Raw genomic sequence first — 22,760 nt, 5'->3', positions numbered from 1 at the left:
TTGTCGTTTTTTTGTTGTTGATTTTATCGTACTTTATCAACTTTCAAATAAAAGAAGTATAGCTTATACAGTAGCGTGAAAGACATAATATTATGATGTCGAAAACTGCATTATAAATACATTTAGTATTGTTTATTTTTTTGCATTATTCCTAGTATGTTTCTTTTAACTGGATTGTAATGAATATTGAAAACTGCTTTTATAAACTATTCTTTCCCACATTTTCGTGGGTGGATTGAAGTAATTTCAGGTTCCTCTAGTTTATGTATAGTTGAGCATCTTTGTTTTTGTATACATGTACTATAATCGTGATTGTCTAATAATACAGTTAGTAAAGTCCACTCAAGTGACAAAAGCAAAGTTATCATCTGCTAAATGCGAAGTGTTAGTTGTGAATAAAAGGGGCAGGTCATTAATACATTACAACTGATGTTGAATCTTCGATGCATTTCTATCGCTCATACATATTAGATTATAAAAATACGGACGTGAATTATATGGTTCAGCTTTTAATCATATTCTAAACAGAGTAGACATTGTACAAAACTTAGCAGGCTATGGCTCCACGAGCGACAAATTGTCGCTAGCAGTAGCAGTAAAATTACGGCGGCAGTAAGGCTATGGCTCCACGAGCTACAGATTGTCGCTAGCAGCAGCAGTAAAATGTAGCTTGATAAATGAAAACAACAGCAGTGATACAGATTGTCGCTTCGTTTCGAGACCGAGACGCGTCGTCAAGGTCGTGTCGCGTTCGAATAGATCCGGACCTATTTTTTAGCAGTAATTTGCAGCGCGTTTGTGGCTCCACTAGCAGTAATTTGTCGCTTTTAGCGGTAGTTGCCAATTGGATATTTTTGTTTTAGTTTTTTTTATTTCTCTGTGTTTGTTAAGTTGTTTCTTTGTTTTTATAAATTACTTTAAAGTTTTTTCATACAATTTTTTGTGTCAAATCATAACAAAAAATTATAAGTTCCAAGAAAGAAATAAATCCAATATTTTCTTTATCGGTATTCTAGATAACAAAAATCAATGGATGGTTTTTTTTTCAATCCCAATTAACCGTATCAAACTGTACTTTATAATAGATGCCATTATTAAATAAGAAAAAGTTGAATAGAGAGAATAAACAGTTTTTATTGATTTCCCGAAAATCTATTTTTTGGATTTCCTTCTTCAAACTGATGATTCATTTCTATATAAGTGGTTGTCTAATCATATCATATAAATAAAATTTTAATAATTATTGTGTATAGTAAAATTTTATTATCATTCAGTACTAATGTTTCGTTTTCGATAGTTTGGCGTGATTCATAAATAAAGGAATGCAACAAAGCAGATTTTATGTCGCATCAGATTTTTTTAATTCTTCTTCTTAACATGCCATACACCAAAGTGCGTAGGCGACTATCTCATTACTAGAATTCTGTTCTTGGCGGCGTGACACAGCTCGCCTGTATTGTGTATTCCTGTCCATTCTTTAATATTCCTTAACCAGGATAATTGTTTGCGGCCGGCTCCTCTCCTACCTTCGATCTTCCCTTGTAGGATTAACTGTGGTATTTCATATTTTGCTCCTCTCAATATGTGCCCAAGGTAACCAATCTTGCGTTTTTTAATTAATTCAAAGAGTTCTCTTTCCACGCCGGCTCTCTTAAGGACGTCATCGTTTCGAACTCTATCCACCCAAGGTATGCGCATCATTCTTCTCAATGAACACATTTCAAATGCTTCAAGTTTGTTGATAGATGTTTTTTTTCAAAGTCCACGTTTCCATGCCATAAAGCAAGATGGACCATATGTAGCACTTGACCATTCTGTAGCGTATTTCGAAATTTAGGTTTTGATTACATAGGAGCGGTCTGAATTTCACAAAAGCTGGTCTTGCCATTTGTATTCGGGTTTTTATCTCTTGTTGTCGATCCGATTGGTCATTGATTGTGGTGCCAAGGTATTTAAAAGTTTTCACGCGTTTTATGCGATCGTCACCTATGCATATTATCGGGTTTTCTGGAGGGTTTCTGCTAATGACCATATATTTCGTTTTCAAAATGTTGATTTTGAGGCCATATTTTTTACCTATGCTATTCACCCTATTTTTTTAATTATTGTAACATAAAAAAGCAAGTTAGATATTGGAAAAGGAAGATTCATTACATCAACCCAATATGATAAACTAATATAATTGACATATGGGAGCCGTCGATCTACTCGATAATTCAGTAGCGAATTACAGAATATTGGAATATTATATAATAAATAGTTAAATATTTTATATTTTTTTATTTTTAGGTAGATACATGTATAGGATTATAAGATATGTAATTTGAAATCTTACTTTAAAGTAATTTCTAATTTTTCTTCTGGGCTTAGCCTATCACGCATTGATGTATCCTGTTTTCGTGTGACATCTTCTATTTCACATAATAAAAAATTAAAAGAAGACACTGACGTCCTGTGATATTCAAAAAACTTGTCAGGATATTCTTTTAATTTGTTGTGTAAAAGAAAAAATTTTCCCTCTGTCTGTCTAGGCACTAGAACAGGGTGAATTCACCATTTCCGTTGTTTTTTAACCCTACGTCGACGGCGCAATGCCAATATTAAAGCAACTTTTTGTTGAAATGACAAATTACAAATTATTGACGACGGGGAAACGGAGGTTCGTGAAAGTCGACGGCGCGCAGTGTTGCCATTTATAGTGTTTATATCTAAAAATAAAATTAAAAAGACAGTCAAGATTTCATTTCACGTACAAATCGTCTATGTATCTGTTGATACGTATTTCGCTTTAATAAAGCTCATCAGAACAGTTATTCATAGGCGTTCTCAACGTGAAAATTAATCTTTTCTGTCTTTGGGAAGCAACGATAAAATGGCTTCGAAACGGAGGCAATAGCGACATCTGATATTAAATCCGTAAAATAGTTTCGAAACACAATTCAGATAACTGCCTTAATCTGGAGCCTTCTAAAAATTGCAAGACATAGCCAGACGTTGATAAAGATGTTAAAAGAGACATGGGGAATCTAAAATTTGCATTCCACGACATGTCTCCTCAACTAAGCAGAAATCGTTAGCGAATTGGTTTCTTGTACTCATACAGAGTAGATCCGAATAAAAATAAAATTAAAAAGACAGTCAAGATTTCATTTCACGTACAAATCGTCTATGTATCTGTTGATACGTATTTCGCTTTAATAAAGCTCATCAGAACAGTTATTCATAGGCGTTCTCAACGTGAAAATTAATCTTTTCTGTCTTTGGGAAGCAACGATAAAATGGCTTCGAAACGGACGCAATAGCGACATCTGATATTAAATCCGTAAAATAGTTTCGAAACACAATTCAGATAACTGCCTTAATCTGGAGCCTTCTAAAAATTGCAAGACATAGCCAGACGTTGATAAAGATGTTAAAAGATGTTTATATCTAATTTAAAACTTAACGTACTGTATAGGTTGTTTTCCTTTGCATAGTTTACTAGTATTTCTCCTCAGTTATTTATTTCTCGTAATCCATAGGGTCCTATTACAAATTTCATTCTGGTTTTCTTCTTTCCCTATTCCTGGTCTGTATCATCATCATCATCATCATCCACTCTAGATGATATACTTTAGATGTTTATTATCTTGTTCGCGTGGTTTTTATGGACAACGAAACCGATGCCTCCAACTGATGTAGTTTTAGGACCAGTCTGATAGAATATATGCCCTGATTTCAGTGTTTTTAAAGTTTCACCTCTCTTTTTAACTTCGCTAATACTTATGACATCCCATTTAATTTTATTCATTTCAGTTTCCATTTCTGTGAATCTCTCCTCGGACAGTAGACTTCTGGCACTGTATGTAAAGAGTTATGGGATTTTTGGGTTTCCGTATAGTCAGCTTTTTGGTCTGTATACTGGTCATAAATTTCATGGTTTGTTGTTATTTATCAACCTTTTTCTTATTTTATCCCACCCAAAATATGCTTTATAATCTCTTCATCTTTACAGTTTTTCGCTTTCGGTTTTATCTAGTTTTTACGTCTCGAGCTATTACCGTGCGGTAGATTCCTGAGGTATTCTTGGAAGAAGTAATTTTATTTGTATGAAAGCGATAAATGTGTTTTCTTTCGTGACGAGATTTTGTTTATTTTTCGTTATTGTAGCTAAATTTAAGTCCATAAATACACTTTTATTCAGCATAAATAGATCGAGTGATACTATCGAAATGGTTTTCGAAAATCTTTTAGTTGATAAAGCGGAATATTTCCATATCAATGCTTAAAAACAGTAGGTTCAAGAAAGCGTGTTTTGCTACATTGTAGCAAGCAGTCGCACGGTTACACAAAATAAAACCAAGTCCGTGGCATAAATTTCCCTCTGCAATTCGTATCCTTCCCTTATTTACATAGCACGTTGTACACTGAGAGAAGCTTTGTCATTCTATGGTTTACGGATATTTGTAACCGTTCCGTTTCCGTCGCGTTCATGTTTTTATTTTTCTCATAAATAAGCTATACAAATAAGCTGTTATAAATCCCTATGAACATTCTAAAATATTCTTGCAATATTTATTAATAAAGAGGGATCGATTAATAGACCAGGCTGGATCTGTTTTGAGGTGGATGTGAGAGGTGGCATTCGGATTTTTGCAGAAAAAGTTGTGCGATAACTTCAGTAATAATAATTGACTCATCCTCACTCTCAAATAGGTCGGGAACAATAATAAAATATTTAAAAATGACTAAAAACATCAATTTTTGTCTACTTTCCTTACTTATAACTTTAAAACAATTCCGTTTTGAGCAAAGTCCTAATGAAATAAAATTAAATTTTCTATAAAATACGGCTGGTTAAAGATATTTTAATTTTCAAACAAGCCTTTTCTTATTCAATGTTTTTCAACCATTTAGATTGCACTTAGGACTTTCATAATTCGTCTAGAAAATTTTTGTAATACAATAAAACAGCTGACCAAATTTTATTAAAATCAATTTAATAGATTTCGCGTAATATATTGGCAAACTAATTTTTTTTTTAAATGAAATTTTTTAAAATCCTGTGCAGAAAAATTAGACTATATTCGCTATGTGCAAGTTCCGAAGAGCGACATCTAGTGGCATTCATCAACGAAGGTGTTAGCACTATTCATATTAAATCTTATATTAGCTGCAAATAAAGTGACTTAAAATTGTTTATTTAATACAATAATTATTGCAATATATGTTTGGAAAATAAGTTTTGGAAAATTTTCAATTGATTTTTAACTGTAAAAATTCGTAAGTATGCTTTTTGCGTTTAGATTTAATTATTTGACATTTAAAATTGAGGTTATGAGGTTCTTAAAAGGTAAACATTGTATGTAGTAAATAAAATTAATGATTAAACTTCAGTATTACTATTAATATGGATGCAATATTAAAATCTGGATTCCAGAAAGTAAATCATAAAATATCTTTTCAACCAACTATTATATCCACTGTAAAATACAATTAATAATTTCATATCATATCAATATTTTGGAACAACATTAAGACCAAATTTTAGACCAAATTGCATAATTGTATCTTTTATCAATCCAAACCTTTCAAAGAAACACATTACATTGGTTTAAACAGTGAACTTTAATTTAATGTTCACGTCAAACTTATTACGAAATTGGGCGTAAGAATGCAGAAGTTGGGTTATGTTGCTTACCTCTGCTTTAGTAAGATATAAATCCACTTTTCTCGTTGCATTAATTTGTGCTTAGAAGTTGGAAACCGATAAAACTTGAATTTACTATTTTTTGTTGTATTTTTACAATTTATAACACAGCATTTGCGAAATCCCGTTTTCTTCTATAACTACTTATGAAATATGCTAACAAAGTTGCAAGATTTCACCGCTGCACGCGCACGATCGTTTCTCGTATCCCCTCCAAGTACTTGCACACAGCGAATAGTACTTATAAAAAGCACTTTACCTATCTCACCTCACGTACTTTATGAAATTAAAATCGGAATATTTGAGCGGTCTCTTAATGTTTTAAAATTATAAACAATTTTTTGTCTTACAAACAAACAGGTAACTATTAGATCAAATTTAATTTAGAACACGGCGTTTTAAAAGACTTGGCAAGACGCTTGATTTAAAAGAAAAAAAGTTAAGTTACGAGCAGTATTTCCTGAGATACAACCGGTCAAAGTTGACAGGCATTTGTGACGAGGTTATAAACAATATGATCATAACTTTATCTTTTAGAGCTCTTTCTTATTAATTTTTTTTTATGTTTATAAGATTTATAACATATAATATTAAAAACCATCGGTATTGTACGAGAAAAATACCAAAAAAATTAAGTTGAAGAAAATGGAATTCCACAGTTCAAAATCGGTATACGTAAAAAAATCTTTTTAATTTTAAAATTTAAATTTAAAAAATTTTCTTCATTCTTTCTTCAATCCGTTGTAACTGAACAGAGACACCTAAAAAACGCATTAAAAGATGCTTTAGTTTGAACAAAGATAAAACATGTAAAACTGCTTCTTTTTATTACACAAGTACGTTTTTCTAAACTACACTTCAGCTACAAATTTCAACTAATATCGTCTTCGTAGAAGTTTTTAGCGGAAAACACACCTGCGCGATCACGACGAGATGGCGTTCACGATGGCGACCGCGATTGGACGCGTCTGAAACAAATAAGTGAATCAGTACATACTTGTCGCGACCTGCTCGCGATCAAATGAATTTGTGCAGTGTTCTGACGACAAACGCGGCGATATAATGAGGTTAGCGTTCAGAACGCAGCAATTTACGTTTATCGCTGGTCGCGTCGATGCAAATAAAACTGGTTATCGAAAAACTTTCGAAATTTCATCGAAACTTTTAAAATTCATTCTAAAATATGTATAGAAAGAGTTATCATCTCTACGAAGTTTTGGGTACAATTTATAAAATTTTCCTTGTTGCTTGAGCCTCAGGTTAGTGTCATCTCTCCTTTTTCTGCAAAATAAACTGCATAAATATCTGCATTTGTAAATGGAAAAAATAGAACGCCTAATATATATCATTAAACTTTTTTATCCGAACTAATTGTTATATACCTTCGAATTCGATTGAATTGTCTTTCTTCGTTCAGCAATACTGCAACAAGCATCGTAGGTCGCTAGGGCCTGATGTGTTCGCTTTCTACATGAACCGAGATCGCCATCTCCATCGTGGAGGCGATCGCGATCGTGGTCGCTTAGATGTGTTCTCCGCTTTTTCCGTGACGTGGAATCGTTTGTAATATGAACGCTAAGTTCTGCGTTTTTTAGGCATATTTCAAATGCCTCACATTTGTGGCCAAAAATCAAAACCTGAATTTCATGCCATAGACTTTCCAGTCGATACTATTTTATTGGGAATAAGCCACAACTGAAGGTTAACCTTCAATTGTGGCTTATTCCCAATAAAATAGTCTATACTAAAACCTGGTCTATAAATATACGATAACTATAGGCCATGTATACAGTAAAGGTTGGAGTGAATTCGTTAAATAAATTCGTTGATTAAGCCATTGGACAAAAAAAAGAGGACCCTTAAGTTAGCGGGTACAAATAAGCGGATTCCACTTTAACCTACGTAATCTTTTTTCACCCATTTTTCACTAATTTATTACCGCCCTAATAATTTTTCACCGCCAAACCAACCTTAAGGGGAGCGATTCTGCTGGCTTAAGGTTCAAGCTAGCAAAATTCGAAAAAAAACACTTTGCTTATGGCATATTTTTTCACCCATTTTTCACTAATTTATTACCACCCTAATAATTTTTCACCACCAAACCACCCTTAATGGGAGCGATTCAGCTGGCTTAAGGTTCAAGCTAGCAGAATTCAGAAAAAAACCATCGGCAAAAAGTTTTTTTTTCTCTGGCATTTTCACTATTGCGATTACCAAAATTGCTGTGGTGAATTCTGTAACAGTAATACATTTAATATTAAGTGAGAACAGTAGCGCTGCTTTTGGATTGTCAGTATTGGTACTATTAATAGAGTTATTGTATATGTATATTTATTAACACTATATATTGACGCATACTTGAAAAACTCACACAACTGACACTGGCCGTGTTAAACCACTGGCGTTATGTTAGCTCTCTTTTACTTTATCTGTGATACCTCGCTTTTTTAACCGCTGACAACCCTAATTTGCGACCATTTTTTGGCAGGAACCTTATACCTACCATCGTATTAAAAACATTAGCTTTAATATAGTTTTCCATTAATAAAATTGTATAAGTAATAATCCATAAAGATATATTACGATTAATACAAAAATTTTGCTGTGCATTAGTGCCATAGTTGAATGACATCAACTATGGCACTAATGCACAGCAAAATTTTTGTATTAATCGTAATATATCTTTTTGGATTATTACTTATACAATTATTAATGGAAAACTATATGCTTTTCTGTAAAAACAATATATTCTCCTTAATTCAAACAATTAGCTTTAATTTGATATAAAAAATATGCATATCCGTCATGAGCAGCGTATTTTATTTAAAACTAAATAAACGAAATAAAATTTTTGTTCAAAAATTAATTACCATTAATTGAATTAAAATTATTTGCGACCAATATTTGACTGAAAAACCTGTTATAAATGTATTTTCCTATTTTTAAATCTTTGTAAAATGTGAATTTGATTAACTATTAATTACTTATTAATGATCTATACAATTGTATGTATATACCATTAAAAAGAAGCTAATTAGACTAGTATGTGCAATAAAAATTGTAATTTGGGCCTTTCCTTACTTTAATAGAATAATATATACACTCGCGATCATAAAATCCGGGTCGCCTTGAAAATTTCAAGTTTCTGGAATATTTTTGCCTCTAGTGCAGTAATAACCTTTTCTTAGGCTAACGTATTTTTTATTTGTCATCAATGTTTGTTTTGAAAGAAAAAAAAAACGGTTTTTTATTATTTTTATTAAAAAAGCAGAAAACAAACCAAATTGTTGATAAAACAGGCATACGAAAAAAATGGAAAATACAGAACGTGGTAAAATGTCAGTGAAATTTCAATGACTAATATCGTGTATTGCTCTAATGACCTCTTGCAGACGACGGGGCATACTCTCAATTTTTCTCCGGATTACATGTTGTGGTATGTTATTCCAGTCTCTCACTAACAGATCGTTAAGCTCCTGTCCGTTGTTAGGAGGCGATGTTAGGGGTTGAATACGTTTTTTCAAATCGTCCCAGATATGTTCGATGGGATGCAGGTCCGGAGACCTAGCTGGCCAGGCCAACCTCGTCCAAGTATTGCATACTGATCGTGGCAACGTGCGTTCGCGCGTTGTTCTGCATAAAAACAGCGTTTTCTCCAAGCCTTGCCATGGTATGCATAACATGTTCTTCCAGAATCTCCGTAATGTCCCTTCGTGCAGTTAAGGACCCATTTTCGATGAAGAGTAATTCTGTGCGGAAGTCGGAAGATACACCTCCCCAAGCCATGATCGAACCTCCACCAAATGGCATTGTTTTAGCAATGCAAGCTTGTGAAAATTGTTCACCGGTTCTCCTCCAAACTCTTATACGTCCATCGGATCCAGTTAGGCAGAAACAGGATTCATCTGAGAATAACTTTTTGCTCCCATCGTTAATTCCGCTATGCGCGTATTGTCGAGCAAAAGCTAGTCGTGCACCTCGATGCACCAGGCGAAGTGGCGGTCCTGTAGCCATTACCCGAGAAGATAGTCCAAACGAACGAAATCTTCTCCTGGCTGTTGCAATGCTAACATTGCGATTTCGTACTTCCTGTAGACTATTTCGATACATAATCAAAGAAATACAAGAAAACGGTCATCTTGTACCGTGGTCATTCTTCTTCGTCCAGAGCCAGGTCGTCTGGATAGCAAACCCTTCTCCTGAAAGCGTTGAAGCACTCGTTGAACCGTAGAAAGGCTTACGCCAACAGTTCTTGCGACTTGCCGTTGAGTGTGACCGTCTTTCACAAGCGCAACAATTTGTGCCGTTTCAACAACAGTCAAGGGTATTTTTGGCAAAAAATAAACACTAATAATGGCACTAATAATCACTAATGGTAGCAATAATAAACGTTTGTTCGTTGCATTTGAACAGAAAGTCGAAGCACAAATGAGACATTTAAAACAAGCGGCAGTTACAGGTACCGTTCATTTTGGGAAGTGTGCGCTTTCCCGCGAAATCGGCACTATTGAAATTCTTTGTTGCAAAGAAAACCGTTAAGCCGACAAGAATTCCCAGAAACATGCATTAGTTTATATTTGTGTTATTATTAATTACGATAAAGCTCGTTAAAAATGAAATATCGGTGATTTTCAAGGTGATCCGGATTTTATGATCGCGAGTGTACATAGTCTAAATTATTGTTTAAAACTTAGAAAAATTTTGAAAAACGTACTATATTTAGAAGCAATATTTATATTGACAAAAAAAAATCATAAATACCATGCGCTAACATTTTCTATTTGCTACTTGTTAAATTGAGAACCAGCAGCGTCAAGAGTCTGAAAAATAGTAATTTAGTTTAATTATTGACAACTTAATGCAACATTTTTCTGCGAGTACTATTTTAACATTTACATTTCGCTCAATTGTTTTTGCAGGTTTCAGACGTGTCTGTTTTCGAAGTAAACATTAGATTCGTGGGAGGATTGTTGACGTGCTACGCCTTTACCGGCGATACTTTGTTCCGTGACAAGGCACAGCAAATTGCCGACAAATTATTGCCAGCATTCGACACCCCCAGCGGCATACCCAACGCTCTGGTTAACTTTAAGACAGGGGTAAGTATCTTTTTCCTTTTACTTTACTTTTAACTATTTTTTAAAATTAGTTTTATATAATTATATATTGCGGGAAAGGAAGTAAGAAGTAATCGCTGAATCAATTGCTATTTAACTGTTACGATTAAAGAAAAACTACTATCATTTTTTAACAGGGGTGTGTGTTCTCCCCAAAGTTGTTCAAAATCTATTCGAAAGGATAATTAAAAAAGTCCTTGAGTAGGAAATAGCCGGAATAAAGATTAACGGTCATCACATTTCACATTTTTAATATAATACATATCAGATACGCTGATGATGCCGTGCTGATAGTAGTAAATATCGTCGACCCTCATCAGAGATTACTGGGTAAAGTAATAAAAGAGGCGAAGGATTTCGTATATTACTGAATACAAAGAAAAACAAAGTGTTTTTCTACACCACTCATCACTCTGCACCATCAGTCTTGTAGGGTGTAGAGGTGTGGACTAAATAGGCAATGCACAAGTAAGAATAAGGCATTTGAGATATGGGCATATCAAAGGATGTGGAAAATCTCCCGGAAGGTCAAAATAACTAAAAAAGTAGTATTGGACAGGATGAACAAACAAAAAAGGTCGTATTGAACATTAAAATGAGAAAATTACAATACCTGCGACATGTTCCACGTGGAGATAAATATCAACTGGTACAAGTTGTTATCAAGGGAAAGATTAAACGAATTAAGTGTTCCACTTGTTGAATCTTTGACCGGCGCGCTATTTACTTCGATTCTCATGCAAATCTCAATTGAAAACAAATTTAAAGGCAATTTGGGCTGAATGAAATATCCATTTAAATGTTTGTTCCTTCTATTCTAAGAGACACTAGTGTTTTTCGCCGATTATGATAAACTAACGTTCGAATATATAAGTGGAACACGCAGAATTAAAACCTTATACAGAATGGAATTTGAAATACGTGAACTAAAACTTTATAAGTTTTATAAGTTTTAGTGTTATATAATTGTTATATTTATTTTTCTTAGGTGAGCAAAAACTATGGATGGGCTAGTGGCGGTTCCAGCATTCTCTCCGAATTTGGTACGCTCCACCTAGAAATGTCTTATCTTAGTGACATTACTGGAAAACCGATATACAGAAACAAAGTGGATCATATAAGAAAAGTGTTGCGTGAGTTGGAAAAACCGAAGGGATTGTATCCTAACTATCTCAACCCAAAGACTGGAAAGTGGGGACAACGTAAGTAAAAAGATATACATGATTATAATATATATATATATATATATATATATATATATATACGTTTGTAAAATGCCTGTTTTAGACCACATGTCCATGGGAGCTTTAGGAGACAGTTTTTATGAATATTTGTTAAAATCATGGATACAGTCGAATAAAGAAGATAACGAAGCTAGACAAATGTTCGATGATTCCATGGCAGCCGTCTTCCAATACATGCTTAAAACGTCTACCAATGGTCTTATGTATTTCGCAGAACTGAAATTCGATAGACCTGAACACAAAATGGACCACCTTGGATGTTTCTCGGGTAAGCAAAATCTGTAACTATTTTTATCATTTATTTAAATTTCTACTTATATCTTAGGTATTATTATTCCAATGTTTTTTAAATACTTGATATTCCAATCTTTGGTTTTGAATACTTAATATTGATTTACGAAGGCGGTTTCAATGTTTTCGAAAATATACAAGCTATACATAAGCGGCGTCTATATCCAAGTAAGACTTCGATTAGTAAGTCCCGGGCGTAACCAATAATTATCTCTAGCGGCGATCTACATTTGTGCCCCTTCCCAAGAAATCGAATTCTAAGACGTGTAGTGAATATCGCCTTATAAGTTTAATGAGTCACACCCTTAAAGTATTCTTGCGTATTATCCATTCCAGAATACGAGCAAAATTAGAACACAGCATAAGTAAAACACAGTTCGGTTTTAGATGCGGTTTTGGAACTCGAGAGCCGCTCTTTGCAATACAAGTCTTGATTCAAAAATGTCTGGATCAACAGAAAGATGTTTACGCCTGTTTTATCGACTATGAGAAAGCATTCGATACTATCAAACATGACAAACTCATAGAACTATTACATCTTACAGGACTTGACACTAAAGACATCCAGATTATAAAAAATCTATATTGGAATCAAACAGCCCACATGAAGAATGGACATATGGTGAGTGAAAACGTAACCATTTCTAGAGGGGTTAGACAGGGCTGTATACTTTCGCCACTGCTTTTCAACCTGTACACGGAACAAATATTTCTAGAGGCACTGGAAGAGTACAACGAGGGCATCAAGATTAATGGCGTACCAATAAGTAATTTTCGATATGCAGATGATACTGTTATACTGGCCGATAATATCGAAGATTTATAGATGATGCTAAATAGAGTAAATACAATTGGCAACCAATTTGGACTGAAGATCAATAGAAAGAAAACTAAATTTATGGTGATCAGTAAAAAGAACATTCAACATATCGACCTGAATATTGAAGCCGAACGTATTGAAAGAGTACACCGATTTAAATATCTGGGATATACAGTAAATGATAAGTGGGACCCAGATGTAGAGATTAAGATCCGAATTGAAATAGCAAGATCCAAATTCATCAAAATGAGAAAGCTCTTAAGCAACCGCCACCTAAGCGTTAACCTCCGATGGCGCGCCACGAAATGCTACGTACTCTCTACGCTACTTTACGGAGTTGAAGGGTGGACGTTAACAGCAGCAACTATAAAGAAGTTAGCGGCTCTAGAAATGTGGCTGTATCGACGCATACTGAGAATACCTTGGACAGACAGAGTGACCAACACAGAGGTATTAAGACGAATGGGTAAAGAGATGGAATTGTTAACAACTGTTAAAAGGAGGAAAGCATCATACCTGGGCCATGTGTTCCGTAATGATAAGTACAGTCTGCTACAGCTTATCGTGGAAGGTAAGATTGAAGGTAGAAGAGGTTTGGGTAGAAATGAGAAATCCTGGCTGAGAAATTTGAGAGAATGGTTTCAAATACCAGAAGCCGCGAACATAATACATGCGGCACAAAACAGAGAAACCTATCGTTTGATGGTCGCCAACCTTCGGTAGAAGACGGCACATAAAGAAGCGGCGATATAATCACTCCAACGCTTTTATAATTTTTCGATGTCGTTCATGTACAACGATTTATTTTCGTTTTCAAATTAGGCTTCGGTTTCGGCAATTACTTCCTTATCGGAGTGATATCTCTTACCACGGAACATTTATTAATCGGAAAAAGGGTGGTAATCACTAGAGCACGGTCTACATTTATTAAGTTGAGATCCTTGCTGTGCTGCAGTGATCTCAGTTTGGGAACCAAGATGCGAATAGTGAGGTGCTACGTTCTTCCAGTGTTACTGTATGGAGTTGAAGCCTGGACACTGACGCAAGCCACTGAAAAACGAATCGAAGCCTTCGAGATGTGGATATACAGAAGAATACTAAAAATATCTTATGTGGACCATGTCACCAACGTTGAGGTCCTACAGCGCATGACAAAAGAAAAAGAAGTGCTTAATTTAATTAAACAACGCAAGCTTGAGTACCTCGGCCACGTGATGCGGAACGAAGAAAAATATCGAATTCTTCAACTTGTTATGCAGGGTAAAGTATTTGGCAGAAGAGGACCGGGACGCCGTCGTATCTCGTGGTTGAAAAATCTCCGACAATGGTTTGGGATGACCTCAGCGGAGCTGTTTCGCAGAGCAGTCAACAAAACCATGATAGCCTTGATGATCGCCAACATCCGGACCGGATAAGGCACTGAAGAAGAAGAATCACTAGAGGCTAGATCGGGACTATGGGGTGGCTTTAACAAAGCAGTCTTTTTCTTTGCGATTTTGGTCTTTAAATGCTCCAATAAACCAATGTAGTAGTCGCTGTTGATTCTTTCTCCATGTTGACAGTATGCTTTTGAAGATTAACTCTACTGTAATGTCGATAATTCATTAGAGTCGCCATCTCATCGAAAGGCTCGGGACCTATTGACTGACATAATACTATTCAAACCCTGATAATAAAAATTACAGAAATTGTAAAAGTTGCTTTCATTACTTGTTAAGCAGATTGGTGGGTTGTAAACTAAAAAAACTTCATCGTTGCTCTTGAATTGGAAATATCTTTATCCAATGTTCATCATCATCAGTTGTGCAGCCTATAACACCAATTAAAAATGGGCCCCTCGTTGAGCGCCAATCTAACAGGAATTAAAAATAGGCGTTATGTGCGCCAATGTAACAAAATATTTGATAAAGTAACAAATTATGCAAGTATAGGCTCACAACATAAAATGTATTAGACTTAATGCAGCTTGGCTAGCAGGGTATGCCGGAGAATCGCCAATAAAAGACAGTTAATTAAGAATGAATGTGACAAGTTAATAGAAACAGAAATAAATGGATGAGAGTAAGAGTACAGAAAGGAGGAACTTACTACAGAATATTTTGGGTGCAATTAAAATATCAACGTTTCTTCCCAAGGTACCTACCCTATAATGCTGTATGAGTTGTTTGAAATTAATTTCTCAAATGGTAAAAAAATGAGTAAGTAATAAAGCATATATTATGTATAGCTGAATTTAGTTACTAATTAGTTAAGAGTATATTATACAAATACAACTTAACAGGTTCATTGCGTAAGGCGCGGATCCGCGTCCAGGCCGTTCATTCCTCGGTGCTAACGGCGTGGATCCGCGCTTTAAACATGACATCTATTTATAGTATGATATTTTATTAGCATGAGAGTTGTGCGTTTATTTGCTACATCAGCATCTAAGAGTAACATCAGGTAACGGAAGTTACGTCACAGTTGTCACTTTTATTGTTTCCTTTTATTCTGACACGTGTTTGACTATTGTAATGATTGAGAACGTAGAACCAGGTTGTTCTTAGCCAAAACGTAAAAAAATATCCGTAAAATACCCTAAAAAGTTAACAGAAGAAGAACTTGAATACTTTTTAACACAATTAGATAGTGAAGATGAATATATTTCATCGGAAGACGAATATATTCCATCTACAGACTATGAGGATGGGGATGAGTTGGGTAAGTTGGAAACAAGTGAGTTTAAAAAAGTGTTAAATTTGTATTTTTGTAGGTGACGACGATATTTCGGGTATTGTGCAAGCCATGCAAAACGAGGAGGAACCGAATGAAAATTAAACTCCAACTGCAGGTTATGGGGAGAACCCAATGAAAATTTAAATCCAAATGCACGAAATCCAAATACACATGAATGGCAAAATGATCATGATGGAATGAAACAATTTGAGTTTATTAGATGTTGCAACTTGTTGGTAGAGCCACCACAAAGTAAGACACCTTTTGATTACTTTCGTCTTCTGGCGGAATGAAACTTTTTTTGAGCTGATAGTGACAGAAACGAATCTGTATGCTGAACAGTTATTTCTATCGGATGTTACAGAAAGATCTAGAGTAACAAATTGGAAACCAATCATTACCGAAGAATCACATAAATTTTTTTTGCTACTCTTACACATGGGGACATGGAAAACCAACAGAACGCAAGATTATTGGAAAACTGATAGTCGTTTAATGTAAAGTGTTTCCCAGAAAATATGATTAGAGACCGTTTTTTGTTAATTCTTCGGCGTCTGCACTTTGCCAAAAATCCAGAGGTAGGAGAAGTTATAAAGGACAAGCTGTACAAAATTCGTCCATTGTTAAATTATTTTAATCAAAAAATGAAAGACATATATCAGCCAGACAAAAATCTCCCCCTTGATGAATCAGTAGTTTTATGGCGTGGTCGTCTCTGTTTAAAAATGTATGTACTTACTGAACCTAACGGATTAATTCAAAATATGAAAGTTTATGCTGGTAAATTTGATACTACCGCCGGAACAGACCATTCAAAAAAAGTTGTCATGGAATTGATGCACAAACATCTAAGTGCAGTTCACTCGTTGTTTATGGACAAGCGTTTTTACATGAGTATGAACTTATTACAACTCTTATTACTGTTTGTTGAAACAAAGTTCTCAGAACCTGGCATGTTCCTATTAGATTACGTACGCAGTGAACCTGTTAACTTTACCTCCTTATAATTAGATGTCCCTACATACAAAATATAGTGTAAATCTCTCACCTATTATGTACAATTTAAAACTACGTTTAAATATGTATAATGAAATCCCTGAATATAAAAAAGTATAAACTTCTCAGCGATTATTACACAGTATACTATACAGACGCGTCTAAAACTGAAAATGGAGTCGGAGTGGCAATAATTAACAGTACAGAGATTCTCAAACAGAATTTCATATATTGCAACTACATTAAGGGGAAAACTCTATGCAATTTACACGCAGCATCCATTAGCGTTACTAATAAAGGAAGAACTAAATAAATTGCATACTAAAGATACATGCATCAAGTATCTTTGGGTCCCATCACATGTTGGAATAGCAGATAACGAAGCAGCAGAAAAAAATGCCAAAGAAGCTATAAACGACAACAGTATCCCCATATCACCCCAATCTGTAAGTATAAATCTAAAAAGCTACTTCATGAAGCACCTGTTCGAGAACTGGAACAATAAATGGAAATCCATATTATCAAAGCTTCAAGAGATAAAAAATAAGATTCCAGACGAAAGCAAATAATTATTTTCCGTATACGACTTGGACATACTCAGTTTTCTCATGAACATTTGTTTAAGAAAGAAGAACGCCCGATTTGTGATGAGTGCGGTTCACCCCTTATTGTAAAACATATGCTAGTGGATAAGTGCGAAAAGTTCCATCTCACAGAATTAATTACCATTTACTAAACAACCTTAAAGACATTTTAAATTCAAAAAACACTATACATAACCTACTTTTATTTTTAAAAGACTTTAATTTACTAAACAAAGTGTAATTAACTGTTACCGTTCTGCTGATAACCTTATAAGGTTAAAGCGGGTTTTTTGTAAATAAAAAAAAAGATCTGGTTACCCATACTGAAAGAAGAAGAAACGCTAATGAGGTAATTTTAGATCAGAAACATATTGTCTATAATTAACTACAAACAGTGCAGAAAGATCAGAATTTGATATCAATCCAAAGTTACAAGAACATCTCTCAGAATTTCACCTCAAAACGTGGTTAATACATATAAGTTCGAGGCCAAATAAGTCAACTGTCAAATTGGTATTAACATTCAGACCCGAGATAAAATAATATCTGAGATTATAAGAACATTAATCAGAGAGTATTGAGTAAAGTATGTTTGACGTAATGAAGGTACACGCACATACACAAAAAGGCAAAAACATATAAATTCACAAGAATATTGACATAATACATACATATATCCGCTTAAGCGAAAATATAATAAACAGAATAATACACATACAAGGCATCAACGTAATTGATTAATTGAATATTGTAAAAATACATATACTCAAATAAATCATCGTTATAAGGAAAATTTTAATGGGATATAAATTACTATTGTCAGCCTGCCACCTGTTTAATCGCATATAAATCTTAACATGACAAAAGATAACAATGTCGTTAAATGGTCTTCGTATGTACAATTTTCATATATTCTCGTATAAACAATATTTTCTAGTAGAAGTTTTCTACATTTGAATTTGCTTCAAAACAGAATATTCTTTCATGAATTTATTTTATATCAGAAGCATCCCTTGTTGTTGCGATTTATTTAAATTTTATTGAAAAGTAATTTCAAAACAATCGGTCATCTTGGAAAAATTTTAGGAGCTTCTAGGAATTTTTGAAACAGAAAATGATAGCTTTTTTGAACCATTATTAAGTTAAATAGGTAAAGGAACCACCAATACATTTTTTGAATAAATAATCATTTATATTTGAAGGGTAATGGAAAAACAAACGATGACCATTTTATAAGAATTTCACGTAATCAACTTATTATGTTGATCATATCAGTTCCAAACACGTGCTAAATTGTACAAGAATAACACCAACGGTGTCCAAATAACAAAACATTAGAAAATACCCATACTGGTTAAAAACAAACGTTGTTCACGCGGTACTGGTAAACAACCGACGTAGTCCAAAACTAGTTGCGTAGCAACGACGGTTAACCGAGCGTGACAATCTTTCTTGTTTGGTTCTTTTCCCGGCAGTTTATGTCTAGATGAGTTCGAGTGAAGGGTATTTGTGTGACAATCTGTTAAAAAAAAACAAGAAACGAAACAAAATTGGCCGAGCTGCAGATGTAATGAAAAAGTTAAGGTTGAAGTCTTACGGGTTAGGCGATAATTGTAAGTGTATAAGATTGAAGTATTTTGAAAACACTACTGCTCAAGAGAGGCAAAACATACTTAACGCATTCAACTAGAATCAATAGGTGCTCAAAACATTTATTTAGCTGGCTAGATTGCTGTATTTCCAGTTGTAAGCCGAAGGTCACGACAAATCGATGGAGAACAACATCATGATGCTACCTATCGCTACAAAGTACGAGTAAAGAGGGAAAACATAGAAAGAAATATCTGTCTGCAGTAGTGCCTTTACTCCAATACATGATATCACTAGATCTAAGTTGTCCATATTCAAACCTCACTGAAAACTTCCGGAATTGCTCCTGTCGATAAAAGAGGAAAGCATTCTTTGAAAAATCGTCAATTAACTTCTGATTTGAATACCCAGTTTCAGCAACATATTGCTTTATTTCGGCGCAGGTTGAGTCACGAGGTTGAAGAGTTGAATATTATGAAAAATGTTTCAAATGTTAAAAGAAATATTTTTAATAGCAAGTTTAACATTTAATTTGGATACCCTAGGGCAGATACCTGTAGCAAGATGAATGCAAAAATCAAGACCCTTCATTCTGTTAACGATGCGGCACATATTAAAGCTCTATCTATGGAAAATTGCACAAAACTCGTGCCAAGTTTTTATCGCAGAAAACTAGCTGCCCGAATAAAAACTAGGAGAACTTTTAAAAAAAAGTATACCACAAATTAAAAAAAAAAAAAAAAACAAAAGAATTAAGAAAATAAAAATAGAACAAAAAACAAAAAAATTAATCCAAAAAAGAACAAAAAAAAGCAACAAAACAAAAAAAAACAAAAAGAAAACAAAACAAAAAATAACAAGAAAATAATAAAAGAATAAAAAAACAAAATAAAAATATATCAAAACAAAATTTATGTATCTATAAAAATATTAGGTATATGTAGTACTAACATTGATAACTGATAAGAAGAAAATTTTGAATACGAATCTGCAATTAATAATAATTAAAATTCAGTCGATTTTAACAATAAACACAAACAAGTCTGGCTAATTGGCTCTGCCAAAGCCATTTTTCAGAAAAAAAACTTTTAAATATGAATCGTCATGTACTACCAGAAAAACATTTCGCTACCCAACATTAGCAATAACGATGTTTATTATTGGAGACAATTTTCTATGTTTTCGTTCAATATTCACGTACTGTCTTCAGGAAAATCCTGTTTTTTTACATATACTGAATAATTGCCAAGGAAGGAATCCGACGAGGTATCATCGTTTCTGTTCTTTATTTTCAATGAACTACCAACAGAAGTCCGTCATATTTACAATTTCTGCGGCTCAGCTGGTGGACAAAATAAAAATTTCACCGTTGTTCGGCTACTTCATTACATTGTCCACGATATAAAGCGTCTAGATACTATTCAAGTCACATTTCTCATCAGAAAAATATGGGCTTGATAAATTTCAAGACTAGGATGGAACTACCCGTAGATTGGACAAATGTTTTACAAGATGCAAGACAAAAGCCGGAACCGTTCAAATTATAGACGTGGACCAGAAATTAACGAAACAGTGGACTACTTTTGTGTCCAATAGCTTTGCAGCAAGTAAGAGAACTTCGGGTGATGAAAGAAAAACGCGAATTGATTTTTTACCGAACCACTTATAATGGCATCTGGGAAAGCAAGCAAATAACTAGTAGATCAATGAAATCTGTTGTTCCTAGAAAAATGAAAAATGGCGCATTTGGGCTATCAAGTCAAGCATACCATGGACTATTACCAATTTCCCAAGCTAAGTATAACGATTTACAAATGTTAAAACGATTTTGTCTTCCAAATGCTAAATATTTTTATGAAACAATGCTATACAAATGAAAAATCTCTATGTAAGCTTATGTCGAAAATGGACATCGTTGGTTTTTAATAAGTTATTTAATATTGTTCTGAAGCCTATTTTCTTGTGGCATTTTAAAGTAATTACTATTTAAATGGGAATAAGCCACAATTAAAGGTTAAAGTACGTTTATTGACGTTTCAATTTCCACTTCGGAAATCGTTCTCAAAATATAAACATTAGTAAATTAAACAATTTTTTTTTAATTTGTTTAATTTACTAAAGTTTGTATTTTGAGAACGATTTCCGAAGTGGAAATTGAAACGTCAATAAACGTACTTTAACCTTTAATTGTAGCTTATTCCCATTTAAATAGTAATAACAAGTTATTTGCCACGTTAACGTGTTTTTATTTGTTATCAACTAGAATCTAATAATCCTAAGTTTAATTTCTTTTGTTTAGATATTAACAAAATGTAATAAACTACTTAAAAATATTGGCATGTAGTTTTATTTATTTCTAAGATCGTAACAAGCGGTTTGGTAACGTTAATTAACTTTTCTCTAAGTTACTTTTGTGACATCGTTTGTTTCTTCCCCTTACCCCTTATTTTAAAGTTAAATATTCTCTTTATTTCTTGTTATTTTGTTCTTTACAATGTCATTTGTTTTAGCTAGAACCGCGATTAAAAGTTCATACGGAAAGAAATATTTGGTAAAGTAAAGCGACCTAACCGTGCCGTGCTTGTTTTCAAGCGTTGGCTATCATTTTATTAACAAGCTGATGAACTGTTTCTCGGTCGGTAGCTAGATGAAAAAATTCCTCGACCGTTCGACCTGTTCATTTTCTAATGTTACGGTGTTGCAAAATATATTTCTTGAATTTCCAATTTGACTTAGTGTGTTGATAAAGTGACTGTTGAAGACTGTCTTTTGTTTAATACTATTCTAGAATTATAAAAATTTGGCTAATATCTGTTTTAATTTCAGGTGGTTTACTAGGTCTAGCTTCCAAAACTCTCAAGAATGACCAATCGAATAAATATATGAAAGTAGCAGAAGAAATCACTCGCACCTGCCACGAATCCTACGATCGCACTGCCACTAAATTGGGTCCGGAATCCTTCCGATTCACTGAAGGATCTGAAGCTAGAGCACTAAAAACGTCGGAAAAATACTATATCCTAAGACCCGAAGTAATAGAAACATATTTCTATATGTACCGATTAACCAAAGACCCAAAGTACAGGGACTGGGGTTGGGAAGCTGTTCAAGCTCTTGAAAAGCATTGTAGAGTAGCTGGAGGATTCACAGGACTTAAGAATGTTTATGCAGAAGATCCACAACAGGATGATGTACAACAGAGCTTCTTTTTAGCTGAAACTTTGAAAGTAAGTGATTTTTCCTTCAGTCATTATTCCCTTCAGGAAATATCCCCTCCATTATTAATACACCTTCCACGTTCCGCTTTCAACGTCATAAATTTCAATACATTGCAGGCGATTTCACGATGTGCACTTAAAACGTTATGCTTTATTAACGAGATAAATTCCAGAATAAATGATTTTCACTTTGTGACGTTATGTTTACAAAAGGTAAGGCTCTATAGGAAGCCTGCACGCGTTAACCAAACGTGCATTCAACCTTAAAGGCAAAGTGAAATTTGCCAGTCTGTAACTGATGATGGTCGACATTCATTTTTCAAATTTTATTACGCATCTCAGATGAATCTTTACAGTGACACTTCTAATACTTCTTCATTGCTATGGTAACGATATTTTTTATTTATTAAGAACCGGTCTAGGCTAACAGGATATTACATAACTCTGTTTTAGTCCTTCACCGCAATTGCTAAAGAACTTTGAATTTTCAATACTG

At 34.0% G+C, this 22,760-nt stretch overlaps 1 protein-coding gene across 2 annotated transcripts in view; it reads left to right on the top strand.

The window, feature by feature from the left end:
- LOC140441244 (mannosyl-oligosaccharide alpha-1,2-mannosidase IA-like) overlaps positions 1–22,760 on the top strand; it is a 396,800-nt gene that overhangs the window by 367,136 nt on the left and 6,904 nt on the right. For both annotated transcript variants that reach the window (XM_072531839.1, XM_072531840.1), the window contains 4 exons: positions 10,609–10,788; positions 11,795–12,008; positions 12,094–12,318; positions 21,873–22,273. In XM_072531839.1, the coding sequence (XP_072387940.1) occupies positions 10,609–10,788; positions 11,795–12,008; positions 12,094–12,318; positions 21,873–22,273 (1,020 nt within the window). The remainder of the gene's footprint in view (positions 1–10,608; positions 10,789–11,794; positions 12,009–12,093; positions 12,319–21,872; positions 22,274–22,760) is intronic.

The sequence above is a fragment of the Diabrotica undecimpunctata genome, chromosome 5 (genome assembly GCF_040954645.1).
Source record: "Diabrotica undecimpunctata isolate CICGRU chromosome 5, icDiaUnde3, whole genome shotgun sequence".
NCBI lineage: Eukaryota > Metazoa > Arthropoda > Insecta > Coleoptera > Chrysomelidae > Diabrotica > Diabrotica undecimpunctata.
This window is presented reverse-complemented; position numbering and strand designations above follow the sequence as displayed.